This window comes from Coturnix japonica, chromosome 1 (assembly GCF_054131305.1).
Source record: "Coturnix japonica strain WE chromosome 1, WE-NBRP24, whole genome shotgun sequence".
Classification (NCBI taxonomy): domain Eukaryota; kingdom Metazoa; phylum Chordata; class Aves; order Galliformes; family Phasianidae; genus Coturnix; species Coturnix japonica.
In genome coordinates, this window is record NC_140663.1 from 66,159,515 (window position 1) to 66,175,140 (window position 15,626).

Here is a 15,626-nt window from a genome sequence, read left to right on the forward strand (position 1 = left end):
TAAAGGAGTGTCACTGCACTGGTGTGACATGGAGAACCTCAAACGCTTACAGTGATGATCAAGATGCATGAGTGGACAAGAAGCTGGACATGAGCCAGGCTTGCAGCCTGCAGGCCAACTATGTTCAGGGCTGCATTAAAAAAGGGGTGGCCAGCAGGAAGAGGGAGGTGATTGTTCGCCTCTACTTATCTCCTTTAAGTCCCCATCAGAGTACTGAGTCCAGGCATGGTACCCCCAGTACAAGAAGGACGTGGAGCTCTTAGAGGGGGTCTGCAGGAGGGCCCCTAAGATGATCAGAGGGCTGGAGCACCTCTCCTGTGAAGAAAGGTTGAGAGAACTGGGCTTGCTTAGCTTGGAAAAGAGAAGGCTCTCAAGAGACCTCTATGTGGCCTTCCAATACTTGAAGGGAGCTTATAAGTAGAAGGGTAAACAGTGAAAGAACAAGGGGGAACTGTTTTAAACTGAGACAGCGGAGGTTTAGGTTAGATATTAAGAGGAATTTTTTCTCTCAGGGGGTGGTGGTACACTGGAACAGGTTGCCCAAGGAGGTCATGGATGCCCCATCCCTGCAGGCATTCAAGGCCAGGCTGGCTCTTGGCAGCCTGGTCTGGTTGCCGGTGACCCTGCACATAACAGGGGGGGCTGAAACTGGAAGATCATTGTGGTCCTTTCAATGATTCTATGATTATTCTATGATGAGCCAGAGAGTGGAGAAAGGGATACTTGAGGGAGGGGGTGTGGGGGGAAGAAAAATCATGCATGAATTTAATAAAATGTAGTCAGACTATTAAAAAGCAGCAGTATTTTACAGTATTTCCCCATTTTCTCTTTGAACTATAAGACAATAGCAAGAGTCTTCCATTCTGACTAATCAGTTAGCAGTACTGGATAAGCAGATCTGAAAGACAGACTGGCAGCAGCAAGCAGCATCGGTTCACTGCATGCACAGCATGGAACAAGTTCAGCTCCCCCTGGGACACTGTGAAAGCTACAAGCAAGTCATCTTTAGCCTAGTAATTGAATTGCTATCAGGGAATGTCAGACACCCCCTCCAAGCACTCCTGTTTATTTGAACATAAAGAGGGATCAGGAACAACAGAGAATATCAGAACATTGCTCCACCTCTGATAAATATACACCTCCCATCAATTAATGAATATAACAGCTGTCAAGCTTTGCCTTGTGATACTCATCTGTGGACACATCCAAGGTGAAGCTGATAACAAAACGTTGGGTTTTTGTGTATGTACAAGCTGTGCTCTGCATCATACAAACATGGCATTTCTTGAAGTAATAGTAATAGTTTGATTCCTTTAGGGACCTGCAACTGTCCATAAACTGATAAGGTCACCATTCTTGATGTATTCTTCAACTCATGCACTCATTTTGGAATTAATGCCAAGACAATTAGTGATCTATTCATTACACATTTCATATTAATGCAATAACACAACCGCATTTAAAACTAAGATTAAAAGATCTGAAGAAAACCAGTATTGTACTGTATTTTAGTCCAACATTCTCAGTTACTCCAAAATACGATGAAAGAATTCTGATTTTTAACTAAATTATACTTTCTATAATTTCACTGTTCCCATTGGGTTTATAATTTTATAAATTCCACACAGTAAACATTTTAAAAGAACACACTAAGGTATTTTGTCCCTTCATACTGCATCACCCCTTTGTTTCTTATTCTTTTTAATATGACAGCTGTAATCTTCCAGCATATTCAAATGTACACAGTACAAACAAGGCAGTTTTCAAATGCGATACCTTTTAGTCTAAGCCCTTATAGAAATAATGACGGAAACCACAAAAAAATCAGAGACTATGCTAGTAGGTGTGAGGAGATTAAAGATGATAGGCAATTTCTTTCAAATTCTGTTATGCACTACTACAAAGAGTCCCCAGAAGGCCTTACCTGAAAAACCTTAGCAGTATGCAGTACAACTAATTCCTGTTAATCTGCTTCTCTACTTTCATCTTGCTTCATCCAAATTTCTATTTTTATCTATTTGTCTAGAATACTTTGAAGCTGAGAGACAGATGTATGTTCATTTGTGCACAATGTTTATGTTTTTTTTTCTTCTTTTCAGACACAACAAAAATATACACGTTACAGTAAAAGATGGTATTTTGTTCTTGAGTAGAATGCAAACCTGCTTTACTCAGCTTAAATGAATTTCAGACTATATTACTGAATAAAATATAGAAGCTTACCTTGCATTTCAACATGTTGGCCACCCTCTCTTGCATTGATTGTCCAGCTTTTGGTCTTACAAGTATATAAACTGCTTTCACGTCAGGGCTGGAGCGCAGAAGCTTTTCCACCAGCACTTTGCCCATGAAACCTGTAGCTCCTGTGATAAGTACAGTCTTTCCATTGTAATAAGCTGAGACTGAAGACATGGTGCTTCCTTCTTCTGTTCTTCCTTTAGCTCCCTGCAGGAGATACCTGAAAAGATACAGAAACAAGGCCTTAAGGCTTTTCAGACTAGACAGATCAATCATCAAGGAACTATAGTGCAAGAACTTCTCCCAGTCTGTCAGATATAGCAGCTCATCTTAGATCAGTCAACGGAAAAGTTAAAGTCAGTTTTCTTTTTCAATGTATTGTCATGAACAGAATACATACACACACACAAAACATTATTCTGACAAGTCTACAGTTCATACATAAATCTGATGCTGTAATAAGCAAATACCATTACATTTCCCATGTCGTTTTGTTGTGGATGAGGCCCAGAGCAACCTAATCCCACACTGATTAGTTCTCAGTTCAGCCTTTATATTATACTACAGTTGCACTCAGAGCTCACAAGTTAGAACATGGCTTGTTCTGGTCAAGACTTCTAGCAGGAGATGCTTAACTGCAATGTTGAAGAGCATTTATCTCATACACTATTGAAACAGAAGCCAAATATATGCACTTATCCTTACAGGACAAAGCAGTAACAGACCTCCTTACGTTGTGAGCTCAAATGCTGTTTTTCCACTGCTACTCCACTGTGCCAAGCAGTTTCATTCCTTGTCATCCAGCACTTTGCAACATCCTCAGTTTTTTTCAGTGGTCTTGGCTTGGAATATATCCATGGAAAAAACTCTTTATCTTGGAATATATAGCACAATTACTTGCTCTGCATGGCTACATAACAATGTGTAGGTCACCACTTTTTGTGGTGTTTTGTTGGGTGTTAAGGCCAAAATTAATCTCATATAACCCTAAGGAGCATAGATGTCAAATGCTTTCTTGATAATCCACAAAGAGTTTAGCTTGCTTGAAATTATCTCTGGGGAGCCTTGGCCTATACCACTGACTATACAAGGGAGCTGGCATGACTAGACTCCCACACGAAGTGCCCCAGTTAAGTATTTTATTTAGATACAATATTTTTAGGCCAGCATATCCCCAGCCATTCTGAATGCTATAAAATGAATGAGGCTGAAATTAGTCTTGCTAGAGGAACCCTCTCTCTATCAGGCTAACGCATGGAGCCACCCCACACATCTTTGAAGTGCTGCAGAATTCACAGCATGCTCAAAACACTTCAATTACAAGGGAAAGGCTCACATAAAATACAAATAAATTGAAAAAAAAAAAAAGTAAAAAAAATAAAATCCTTTGAAATAGACCTACTAAACCTACTAAATTTGAAACAGAAATGAAAAGAGCTCAAGTGCTCAAAAGCCAGGAGAACATCCATCTCCCCCTCAAATCCTTTCAAATACTCAGAAACAGAAATTTAGCATTTGTTGCATTTTTGCATCCTGCTAAGATACCTTGTTCTCACCAACTCTTCTGCATTTCTGAGAAAAAGGAAACCATGTAAAGACAGTAAAACAGACAAACTTGTAGAACAGAATCATTAAATCATAGAATTGTTTGAGTTGGAGAAAATCTTCAATACAGTTTAGTTCCAACCCCCCTGCTATAGCCAGGGGTACCTCCCACCAGACCAGGTTGCCCAAAGCCCCTTCCAGCCTGGTCTTGAACAGAAGAACTGTTCATAGAACAATCCATGCAAGATGAACACTGTTCAGTGCAGCAGCTCAGGAAGATGCTTTACTGGACTGTGATCTCAAAGGCATTATCACTCCTGACAGTGAAAAATAACTAAGTCTTTGTCACTTACTGTCATTATCTATGTCTCCACCTGATGCAGCTACCCAGATCTGACCATCCTGCCAGTATTCACAGTAATTGTATTGCTACATGGAAACACTAAATGCATATTTCTAATGGACTACAGTTCAGGCACATTAATGAGGGATACAAGCTGCAAGATACAGTGAGACAGATTTCAGTGCTACCAGTCACCTGTCATCAAACGAAACACCCAATTTATTTTGAAAGAAATCTGTAACAAATCATCAAGTGTATCATATAATTTGAGAAAGTAGGTCAAGCAGAAAAACATCTGAAGGACACTATTTCACAAATTAATATCTGTGGGTATTCTGGCTCATTGAATTCAGGTATTAGCCTAGTTTCAGATATGACCTACATCACAGCTTAAATGAATCTAGCAGGCTTGTCCAGGCCTATTATAAACCCGTTCTTATCTAAGACCTGGCCACTTGGGAATCTGGATAAACAGGTTAAACTATTAGATACTTAGTTAATTTATAATAAAACGTCACATCCTATTCTGGTTGGGGAAAACTGAATAATACTGGAAGACAAATTTGCAGAACCTAGGAGTGTGTGAAAGAGAATGTGTTAGTTCAGCTGGATGAAGAAGAAGATGACAAAACGCTAAAGAGTATGATAGGTGCCCTGCAAAGCAGACATACTGATGGCAGAAGACCTCAGTCACTAGAAGCCATAAAAATTCTTCTGAATATAAGGAAACAAGAAGAAGCATTTAGACCATTCCCAGTTAGCAGATTCTTGCTTTGAACTGATCTTCAGAAGATCACATCCTACCTAGCTTCACCTAATATTCCGCTACACAAAAACAGTACATTTATAAAGTACTTTGCATGGCAGCCTAGATTACCATAATATTTAGCAGTAGTTACTTTTTTCCACTCTTCAGTAGTTTAGAATATTTCCAAATTGTATTACCATATGTTACTGCATTGCATTATGATTGCAGCCTCCTGCTAGTTGTTGAAAGTTCTGAATATGAAAATAAACCTATTATGTTGCTTTGTGTTCTCTGAGTTAACCAAGTGAGGTTTTATTTGTTTTGGCCAGACACTAGGTGCCTTCTAGGAGAATAATATAGAAGAAAAAAAAATAACTCTGCTTCAAAATGTTCCTAAAATCACATCTGCATCCAGATTTCCTTAAGGACTTATTGCAGTCATGTAATTTAAGAACATTTAAAATGCTTCTCTTCAAAAATGCAGGAAAAAAATCTTCAAAATCATTTTAATGCGGTGGCAATGGAAGTAGCAAACATCATCAAAATGAATTCCTAAAGCAATCTGCTCTTTCTCTTCATTATTGCCTAATCTTCCAGGGCTAGAAGAGAAAGTAAGAAATCATACACTTCCTATTTTCTATAGTAAAACATTTGAAGTCAAGCAGCACATATTTAGCAGAGCCAGTTTCAGTGTGGGATTAGGTTGCTCTGGGCTTCATCCACAACAAAATGACATGGGAAATGTTATGGTATTTGCTTATTACAGCGTCAGATTTATGTATCCTCCACTTCTTTATCCCTTTCTTCAGCTAAATTTAGAAAAAATACAATAATCTTGCACTCAGTTGATTCCATGCTAATGACCTTCAAAGAGAATCGTACATTTCTTTAACTGCTTGAACAAATTGATGCTTTGTGATCATGACAAATAAAAGGAAAAATGCCACAAACCACTGTGTTCAGATAGATCCCTGAATCTCCACATTCCTAACAAATTTTAAAAGGTTATTAACATTTCCCAAATTCAAAAGCAGATCCCAGTTTATATCCAGGATATTCCGTTACAGAAACTGCTACAATGTTTTCCTTTCAACTAAGGAAATATTGACTAATTCTATTTTTTCAGATTTTTTAAGATGTATTTTAAAAATTGATTCCATAACATAGTTTATTCTTTTCTAATTTAATGGATATTGTCTGGTCTTTATGAAGAAAATGCAGAAGTAACAGAAATTTTAAGAAACCTGAGGATTTCTAGTATCAAAAGATGTGATTCAAGTAGTGCCTGCTGAATGTTTAGATACCTATTTCAAAGTACATAGAACCACATACATTCCTTTTTGATGTTTTGGGTGGGTTGTTTTTTTTTTTTGTTGGTTTTTTTTTGTTGTTGTTGTTGTTGTTTTTCACTCAATCAAATAAAGAAAAAACTGTTTTCTGTAGAAGCTCATACTTCATTTCTGGGAAAAAAAAATATATATATATATTATCTCAGTAACGTGTGAAAAGAGACTGTAGTGAAAGATCAAATATAATGCAAATAAATCCTGGTCTGGGCAGGGAAGGAAGAAAACTCATAGTGCCATTTTGAAATCTTGGTTTGCTTGTTACCACTGTCAGCTAACAAAGTGGCCAATGCTTTGCAGGGAAATTGAAAGAACTGAATATTCTTTATTGCCCTACGCTGAGACAGTGCTTTTAGTATTTCATTAATAAAAATATGACTAATTGGTGGAACACCTATCTGGCCATGTTCCCTCTGCAAAGAGCATTACTATGTGGAATTATTTCAATCCTTTGTTTAACTACCTTCTGATCCTCAAAAGAGGACTTTAAGGATTTCTGACTCTCCAAATTATTACATCTATCACAGAAGAAAACAGAAATAAAACTAAAAAGTAAATACCAAGAATTTAGTATGCTTTTTTAAAAATAGAGAGATTGATGCAATCTTCTGAAACACCCAGCAGAGTCTGTAACTTGCTGCATTCTCATCTCTATGAGATGGGAACTATGCAAGTGTAATGGTACCAATCAGAATAGATCTCTGGTTACAGCTGGCACCAAATAGTTACTGTAATGGAAATATTTTTTCTGGATTTGTATATGTAAATCAGGAATACAACAAGCAGTTACAGTGAACACAGCGCAGCCACATGTAACCCTTGCTTATGTTGTTAAAAGTTACTTCTTTTGTTACATGATTTCATTTACTCATATACTGTTTTAAACACCTTAACTAATGATCTCTGAAATACCCCAGAGAAGCTAAGCAGCTGTGCTCCATTATTGCAGTGATTAGAAGCAAAGAGATTCACAGAGGCTGGTAATGCATTAGTTAATGACACATTGTCAGTCAGCCACTTTGCTCTTTCTGTGAGTTGTGTTCAGTTCTTTGACATTGCTTAGCTCACATTATAGCAGGGAGAAGAAACAAATTCCATTTCATAAAACAAAGAGCACAACAGCAAGAAAAACCATAAATGCTGTAAAATACAAGGGATGCTCTGAAAGTAATGCCTCCTATTTTATTATGCTGGCCCACAATATCGGATATGGATGTTGGCGGTAGGGCAGCAGTGGTTGAACAGTCCCACCAACATCCTGTTTCACGCTGTTGCTGTGCAACAGATGGCAGCAGAGGGGCCATCTGACAAAATCACATCTGACATGGAAGTGCGTATGAAACAAAGGTGTGGAACTGAATTCTTCCATGCAGAAAAAATTGCACCCACAGACATTCAAAGGTGCTTACTGAATGTTTACAGGGACCAAGCAGTGGATGTGAGCACATTAAGGTTGTGGGTGGTGCACTTCTGCAGTGGCAACAGCAAAAATGAGTCACCTTCACTGATGCAGATTTTTATGAAAGCAGCAAGCAGGCTTTTGTTCACTGCCTGCAAAAACGCATAGTTAATGGTGTGTCTATGTTGAAAAATAGTGTTATGTAGCTGAGAGTTTGCTCTATCAAACAGTGTTATTGCGCTCTTTGCAGCTGTTGTCATTTCCATGGAAATAAACAGGAAGCATTACCTTCAGTATATGTAACACAGCTTTCATCAAAATAATTGCTGTGATACTATAATTTCATTAGTATCATATGCACATGTAAATAAGAAAGTTCTTTTCAAAAAAGAAATAAAAAAGTGGGAACAAAAAGTGGGACTTGAATATCTCCAGACAAGGAGACTCCACAACCCCCCTGGGCAGCCTGTTCCAGTGCTCCGTCACCCTCACCGTAAAGAAGTTCTTGTGCACATTCCTGCAGAACTTCCTATGTTCCAGCTTATGACCATTTCCCCTTGTCCTGTCTCCATGTACCACTGAAAAGAGACTGGCCTCGCCACTATGGCCCCCACACCTCAGATATTTATAAACCTGGATTAGATCCCCACTCAGTCGTCTCTTCTCAAGCCTAAAAAGACCCAGTTCGCTTAGCCTTCCTTCACAGGGGAAAATTCCCAATAGGAATTCAATTCCTATTTGTAGAATTTCTCCTTCTATTTTCCAGGAAATTATGCACTTTTTGACTTTTATATAACCATGTGATCTCAGACACAAAGCTGGTAGGCTATAAATGTCAAGTAAGCTTAGGCAGTTTAGAAACTGAAACGCTAGTGATGTGCTTCTTAGCTTTTAGTTTCACTGCACTAAAACACCCAGAGCAGGCTCACCCTATATTCCATCTCTATTTCATGTATTTTAGTTTTGAGATTCAGAACATGCTCAACAGACTTCTTTTAATTTGTGCCAAGAAAAACACAAAAAATTTGCATTTTAAGTCAGTTCTATTAGGCCCCAGATCTTCAGTATGCACTTAAGTTCCATGTTGGTTTTGTACTGAGCTCAAAACATATAAATGCTGTAAAACATTAAGTGACTTTCTGCAACAACTACTTTTAACAATGTATGATGAAGAGGCTACCATCATCAAGACAGACATTTCACATATAAGTTGAGGGACTAAAAAGACTGAATGCAATATAGTAATATTTTGTACTCAATATTAAAGTAGTATGAAAAAACACTGCTAAAGAGAGTGGATGGCCCGCTTCTTACAAATCAGTCGTGCCTTTTTTAGTGGGTTTTTGTTTGTTTTTAAGTTAAGAAAGCTCCAGGATCCAAATTCATGTTAGAAGGCCAGCATTTACAAGGACTGAGGGAATACAAGTATTTCACAGAACGAAGAAACCATCATCAGAAATTAAGAAAATGAAAACTGTTAAGAGAAAACTGAACTAAAAGACAAATGATGAACTGGAAGAGAAAGCAAATAAAAGCACTTTTGCAGTGCCAGTCTTCCAGCTGGCTGTGGGACGGAGAGTTGACAAGCTCCCATCAGTTAGCCAGGTGTTAAAAGCTCCACAAAAGGTATTACAGCCACTAACCTCTACACAGCACAGAGATGATACTCGAGCTCTTAGATCAATTTTACACCATATGAATTATTATTTTTTTAATAGCAGATTGATTCTTTCAAATTCACAGGACATTAAGCTTAACTGTGAGGCAGATTTTGAGCACTATAAACCTTAACTGCAACATTTTTCCAGTTCTAACCAAAGACAAAAACAACCAACACACTGCATTTCAAAGGGGAAAATAATTGCTGACCTTGAATAACTCGTGTCAAAATAAATGCAGAGGTTTTGGCAACAGCTTCCGGATTTATTTTTTTTTTAGAAAAAAAATTTGCCCTTTCAACTTGTGCAGGCCAGACTTTTGTGGGCTCTGGTTGTGAGTTGAACTGGTTTACAAAGCACCTTGACAAGGATTTGTGCTAGCACCACTGCGGGTGGTGTTAGACAGCAACTGAATAGAGAGGCAGAGGCAAAAAGCAAGGCAGGAAAAAGTGAGAATTTGTTTGTCCTGTATTATTGCCAAATCCTTTTCACTGAATTATCCAGCATCTTGGCAGGAGCATTTCATCTACCTTTTCATTGAGATACCTCAACTTTAGAATTTAGCAGTTTTAGCAGTTACAAGCACTTTCCCTGGTATTTGCATGAAGTCTCAGATGAAGAATTTTAAGCCATCTCACAGTCTCCCCATTGCTACTTTGCCAATGCTCTGAAATTCCTTTATTTCTCCTTTTTTATACTTCAGTCCAACCTGCAGTGTTGTCTTCTGAACTGGGCAGCTAATAATAGGAACAAATCCTCCATGGCCACCAAGCAAGAAGGAAACCCTAGTAGTCACCATCAGCCTTAAGTTGCTACTTCTTTGAGACAGACTCAGCAGAGGAGAAAAAAACAGAAGTAGCAGTGGAGGATCACCAGGAGGGAACATCTCAGTCCATCAAGGAATAGAAGGCAGAAGGAATAGAAGCATCACATACTGAGGCAGTATGTAGAAAAATGGCTTACCTGAAAAAAAAAAAGAAAAAAAAAAAAAAAGAAGAAAAGAAGAAGAAAATTATCTCATGGGGAAGCTCATCTACACTCAGTTGAGTCAGGAAAGTCAGCCAAACTCTCCAGCAATGTGGGGAAACTTTAAATAATAAAACTGAGACCAGCCAATCTCTCCTCTTATTTGCCATAACATTTGTAGGAAGGAGAAAAGCCATTACTTATCATGAATTCAAATGTCTTCAAGATACATTGGACACATACAATCAGAGCATACCATATGATGGGAGAATTAAAACAGCTACAGACAAGTTGACGTAACAGCTAGGATGAGGCAACATGACCAGTTTATTATTATTATTATTATTATTATTATTATTATTATTATTATTATTATTATTATTATTATTATTATTATTTCACAGCCCTTTCTAGAAGGTATATCATAGTCTTTGCACAACAGGTTTAACATTTTCTGTTAATCTGACAGTGAATGAAAAGATGAGTCATTTATAAGAAAACCTTATCATATTTCAAGTTTCTGTCTACAAGCAGAACTGTTATGAAAAGAATACAATCTATTAAGACAATTTAGTTCTCTTTCCCTAATGCGTAGGAAAAAGAGCCCCTTTATTCCAAAGTTCAATATATCATCATTTTCACTGAAATAGCCTAATACAATGCTTTCATGTTCTCATCCACGAAGAATTTCCATATCAAGAGGAAGAGATTTCAGGCTGTATTTCTTTTCCGCTTCCTATCTTAAAGCAAAACCAACCAGCCCAGTAGCAAAACCAAGAACAGCGCAAACTCAGATGAGAGGAAGGCATGCACAACCTCAAAAAAGAAAGAAGGCCAAATCTGGATCTCCTGTTTGTGCTACGCAGTGCGTTGCTCAGAGCAAAAGAAGAGGTCTTGCTTTATATGGGACAGTCTAAACTTGGCTGGACATTGGTCCACTGTATGTTGAAAAACCAATTCTAATCTGCCTGCAGTTCATTGTTCTGCATCCATAACACCTCACTTTAGGATTCATTTTAGTCCATAGACTAAATAAAATAATAATCAAATGCCAATTTGATATATTTGCAAGGAGTAAGCTAATTGTTTTATATTATTATGACTCATAGAGAATGTGTTTTAGAGACTGCCAACAAAGAGGGAAATTCATTTTATGCTACTTCAAAGGCCTTTTCTCCATCAAAATTATATAAATGTCATCCCAATGAAGTACTATACCAAATTAATTAAATATTCCTTTCACAGAAATATTAATTGCAGGGTAACAGCTGATGGCGGAATGGAGTGCACATGCTCAAGTGGAGATCCTCGCAACTTAACCAAATTAAATCTGAACTTTAAAGAGTCACATAAATGCTCTGCTTCTCTCTTAATAAAACCCAATCTCAATAATCTTCAGCAAACTGTTTCACATTCCTTTTTCTATCTAGACACACAGCTTCCTCAGCTTTTTATATATCAGAAGCAAATATTAGAACATATGAAACAATAGCTTTTCTGAAGCTACATTTACTTGGGAAAGACAGTTTGGCGATGATTTGTCATTTTCACTCACTTTTTTTTTCTTCAGTTTACCAATATGTTTTTGGCTATTTTATTTCAATACTTAGGCTTTTTCTCCCCCAACAAAAATGTTGAAACAAAATGCTTGTCTCAGAGTTCAGGTCATTTAGAATCAACTGAGATCACCTGGTCAAATCTTGTATCATTTTGACATTGTTCTGCAACCACTTTTATTGCCATGATGCTAAACAACAGCTATAGCTTAAGCACTTTGTACTTCCATTACCACTGTCACTTGGGTCTCTTGATAGACTGCATCTCCCAAAAGACACACACTCATGTTAATAATCCTGGGTAGATTCTGGGATCTCCACTCTGAGAGATTTCTTTTGATGCAGAGAAAGAGACATTAGTGTGATTAACTAGGACAGAAGTACTGCTCAGGCAGTGACCCCAGCTCACAGCAATGGAAATACGAATTGCCTTTCTCAGTACTTACCAAAGCACTTGTTTTTTAAAACAACTACCCTTTTAAAAATCAACATTTTTCAAAACTATTCCTTCTGCAACAAGATTATGGATTTTTGTTTTTTTTTTTTTTTTAAGTTTACAAACAGTATAAGCACTGAAGTTAAAAGAATTCCCTGAGGGAATGAAATGCTAAATTTTAATCATCCCAATTTATTTTCCTTCCTCCTCGTTTCATCTCATATCAATACTTTATGCGTTCTGCTAAGAAATCTTTCCCAACCAAATCTTTTACTTATGGTTTTCTTTAAACTCTTTAGTTTGCTGACTGTTACCACACAGACATGAGACACAGCATCATGACCTTTCCTGATGAGAGGGCACCATCGTGTTTTTGTCTAAACAGATAAAACTAGCTTGGTTCATTTTCACTTAACTTCTTGTTTTCAGTTGCCTGGGCACTTCTCCTGCCCGGTGATTATTGATTGGCATTTGTCTCTACCTCATCTCTCATTCCCTGCTCCCTTTGACCACTAGACCATATATCTGTGCTTCATTTTATTATGTACCATCAGCTTTTAACTTCTTTGGAGTGCCTACACAGAAAATTAAATTGGTTAGGTTGCTCATAAAATCTCACTTTCTTGGAGCAGTGTTTCCTCTCTCCTCACAGTCAACAAACAAGTTGCCAGAACTGGAGAATCCTAGGGCAGGAGATGCTTGAAGCAAGCCGCTCTTCTGATTTAGTGCAATCAGAAAAGTAAAATGCAGAACCACATAAGCAGATTAGATAAAAAGTCTTTATTTTGGAAATAAAAATGTCAGAAGGCCTTTAAATCCAATTAAGGTTTCCTGCAAATTAAAGTTCAGATAAAATTCTCCATTTTACAGACTTCTTCAGATCAACTTCATATGTTCCTATATTCAAAATATATTTTATATTGCATATTTGTAGACAAGTAAGGTCTCCTTCTCTTGTTTTCTTATTTTCCATTCTCTCTTCCATTTCCCTTTTTGTTTACGTGACTGCCATATTGCATTCCCATGTAATGGAAACCTTTCAAAAAATCTGAGGAAATAACAACAAATCTTGTCTGGTTTGAGGAGAATAAGTGAGGTTATTTGCAGAAAATATCAAACTCTAATGAACTTGAACTGAGAAGAGGAGGTTTCATACTACTTTTTGCTGTTGTGTCTTGCTTAATTATTGAAGTCTTAATGAAAATATGTAGATATTTGGATAGCAAATTATAACTTCAATAGAGGAAACATTTAAAATTCTGGTTAAGATCACAGAAAATACAAACTTACAGTCTTTATTTGCAAATTCCTATTTTAGGCATTCCAGGTGCCAACCTCTCATGACAGTCACAGGGAACAAAGTATCACCCCTGCTAGAGGAAGATGGTATAAGGGATACAGGCACTGCAGATCTACACAGCTTCATGAGACTGGTTGGATACCTCCAAAGGGAATAAACCAAGCTCAATGATGCCATCAGGAGAAAGCAGCCCAATATTTTGGGTAGATTATGCACATCGACAGCCTAGTATTTAGGGAAAGTAACAAACATTAAAAACGTAGTCATGTAACATGATGGAAAGCGCAACAACAACAGCAGAGCAGCAAGATACCAGGCTGCAGCACATGAGGATTTGCTCAAATGCAATGGTACAAAAATTGAGAAAGAAGCTGCCTATCCTCAGAAGGCCTCAGATTTCCAGAGTGATACCCTTGCGTCCATTGACAGCCCTTAAAGATGTCTTCTGCCTTGGTTGCAGAAAGGTTTTCAGTGCAGTTTCCCTTAATTTTGTAGATAAATTAAGAGATACATTAAGAGAATAGATGGACTACAGGGAACACCTAGAAACTCCCAGTTGTCTCTTTCACCTATATGACTGTATTTCCATAATTACTTATCATACAATAATGACTACATTTCATATTAATTTTCCTTCAAAGAAGACAAAGAAGAAAACAACACACACAAAAGGAGTGATAGGAGAGGAGTATTACTGTGTCTTTGCTGCACTGTTCTAAATGGTATGCTAGCCTACAAGCGCATACACAGCGCAGGCCTTAGAAGCAGTTTTCATGACCACTTATTAAAAGAAAAAAAAACAACTTGAAACTCAGCTCAAATTATTCTGCAGTTCAGGCAAAAATAACAAAAATAAACAGGCAGAAATTCGGATGAGGTTTCCAACCTATATAAAGAACTTTGCAGGAAAAAAAAAAAAAAAAAAAAAAAAAAAAAAAAGTGAAAATATCTCTAAAAACACTGAGTTTTATGAGGTTATGCAACGTCTCTGTCTATTTTTAATTAGTACTTTATAAACACATCTAGTTTCTCAGTAAAACAAATTGTTGTTCTGGACAATAGATTTCCATAGAGCCTAATAACTATTTTGGTCAGAGAAGCTTTCCTGAGATGTCGTAGTCTCCTGTCTCAACCTGTACCCTGGAAAACAATTCCTTTTCACTATGCACTGACAGCTTAATGACAGGCTTATGAAAACCCAAATGAAATATTCTTATCTTTCTAACATCAAGAAAGCCTCCGAATAGCTCCTGAATGACTCAGATAAGGGAGCGTTTGAGCATGAAGACTGATTAAGAAAGAAAAAGCCTTTGCCTTTGCTGCCTGAAAGCTATAGCCCGTGACTTGGCTTGTTTTGCCCCTTTCACCCAGAGTACCTATTTACATCCTTCTGGAGTGCCATTTTGTTCAAATGATAATTGAAAGTGTACTCTGTCTGCTCCAGTCACATTTCCATGCAAGTTTCTGTGGTGGCACTCACAGCCAGTGAGCCTCCTTATTCTGGCCACTGTTCCTAAGGATCTACTTGCTCAATATCAGCCACACGGACACTCCTCCCTTCTTCTTCCTCTCCCCCTCTTCCCTCTGCTCTTCCCTCAAAATAAAGACCAAAATTTGATGGAAAGAGATTCAATCTCCTTATGGAATACGACTCTCTCTCCTTATGGAATATACACAGAGCTGAAACTGTTGGCCCTTAACTTTTAGGTTCTTCAGATGCACGAGTAGAGTGACCATACTATACCACTCTACTGGCCCAAAGAGAGCCATGACATGAGAAAGAAAAAGCACACAATGTAAGAAAGGAGAACTTCCTGGCAGGAAATTCCACAGTTCACCTGTGAAAAACACTCAGGATATGAGAGGAGGGTCTCTCCCCAGTTCCATTTGTGCTTCTTACTGAGAAGTAGGAATGAAGAACCATATTTTCTTCTCATTCAGCAGGCATGTCAAAAAGAAAAGATCTTTTACTTGAAATGGAACAAGAAAAATTGGGATTTGGGAGTGTAAAGAAATCTTTCCTATAAAGGTAATAATATCAACACGATTGCCAGTCTGACCTCTAACTGCTAAATGAAGCAGCTTTTTTTC

At 37.6% G+C, this 15,626-nt stretch overlaps 1 protein-coding gene across 3 annotated transcripts in view; it reads right to left on the reverse strand.

Moving 5' to 3' along the window:
• Positions 1-15,626, reverse strand: part of FAR2 (fatty acyl-CoA reductase 2) — a 119,688-nt gene that overhangs the window by 72,472 nt on the left and 31,590 nt on the right. For 2 of the 3 annotated variants that reach the window (XM_015871232.3, XM_015871226.2), the window contains exon 2: positions 2,224-2,458. In XM_015871232.3, the coding sequence (XP_015726718.1) occupies positions 2,224-2,412 (189 nt within the window). In that variant the 5' untranslated portion in view covers positions 2,413-2,458. Of the gene's footprint in view, positions 1-2,223; positions 2,459-2,963; positions 3,113-15,626 lie in introns of those variants that run through there. The other variant, XM_085522425.1, reaches the window with a different exon arrangement.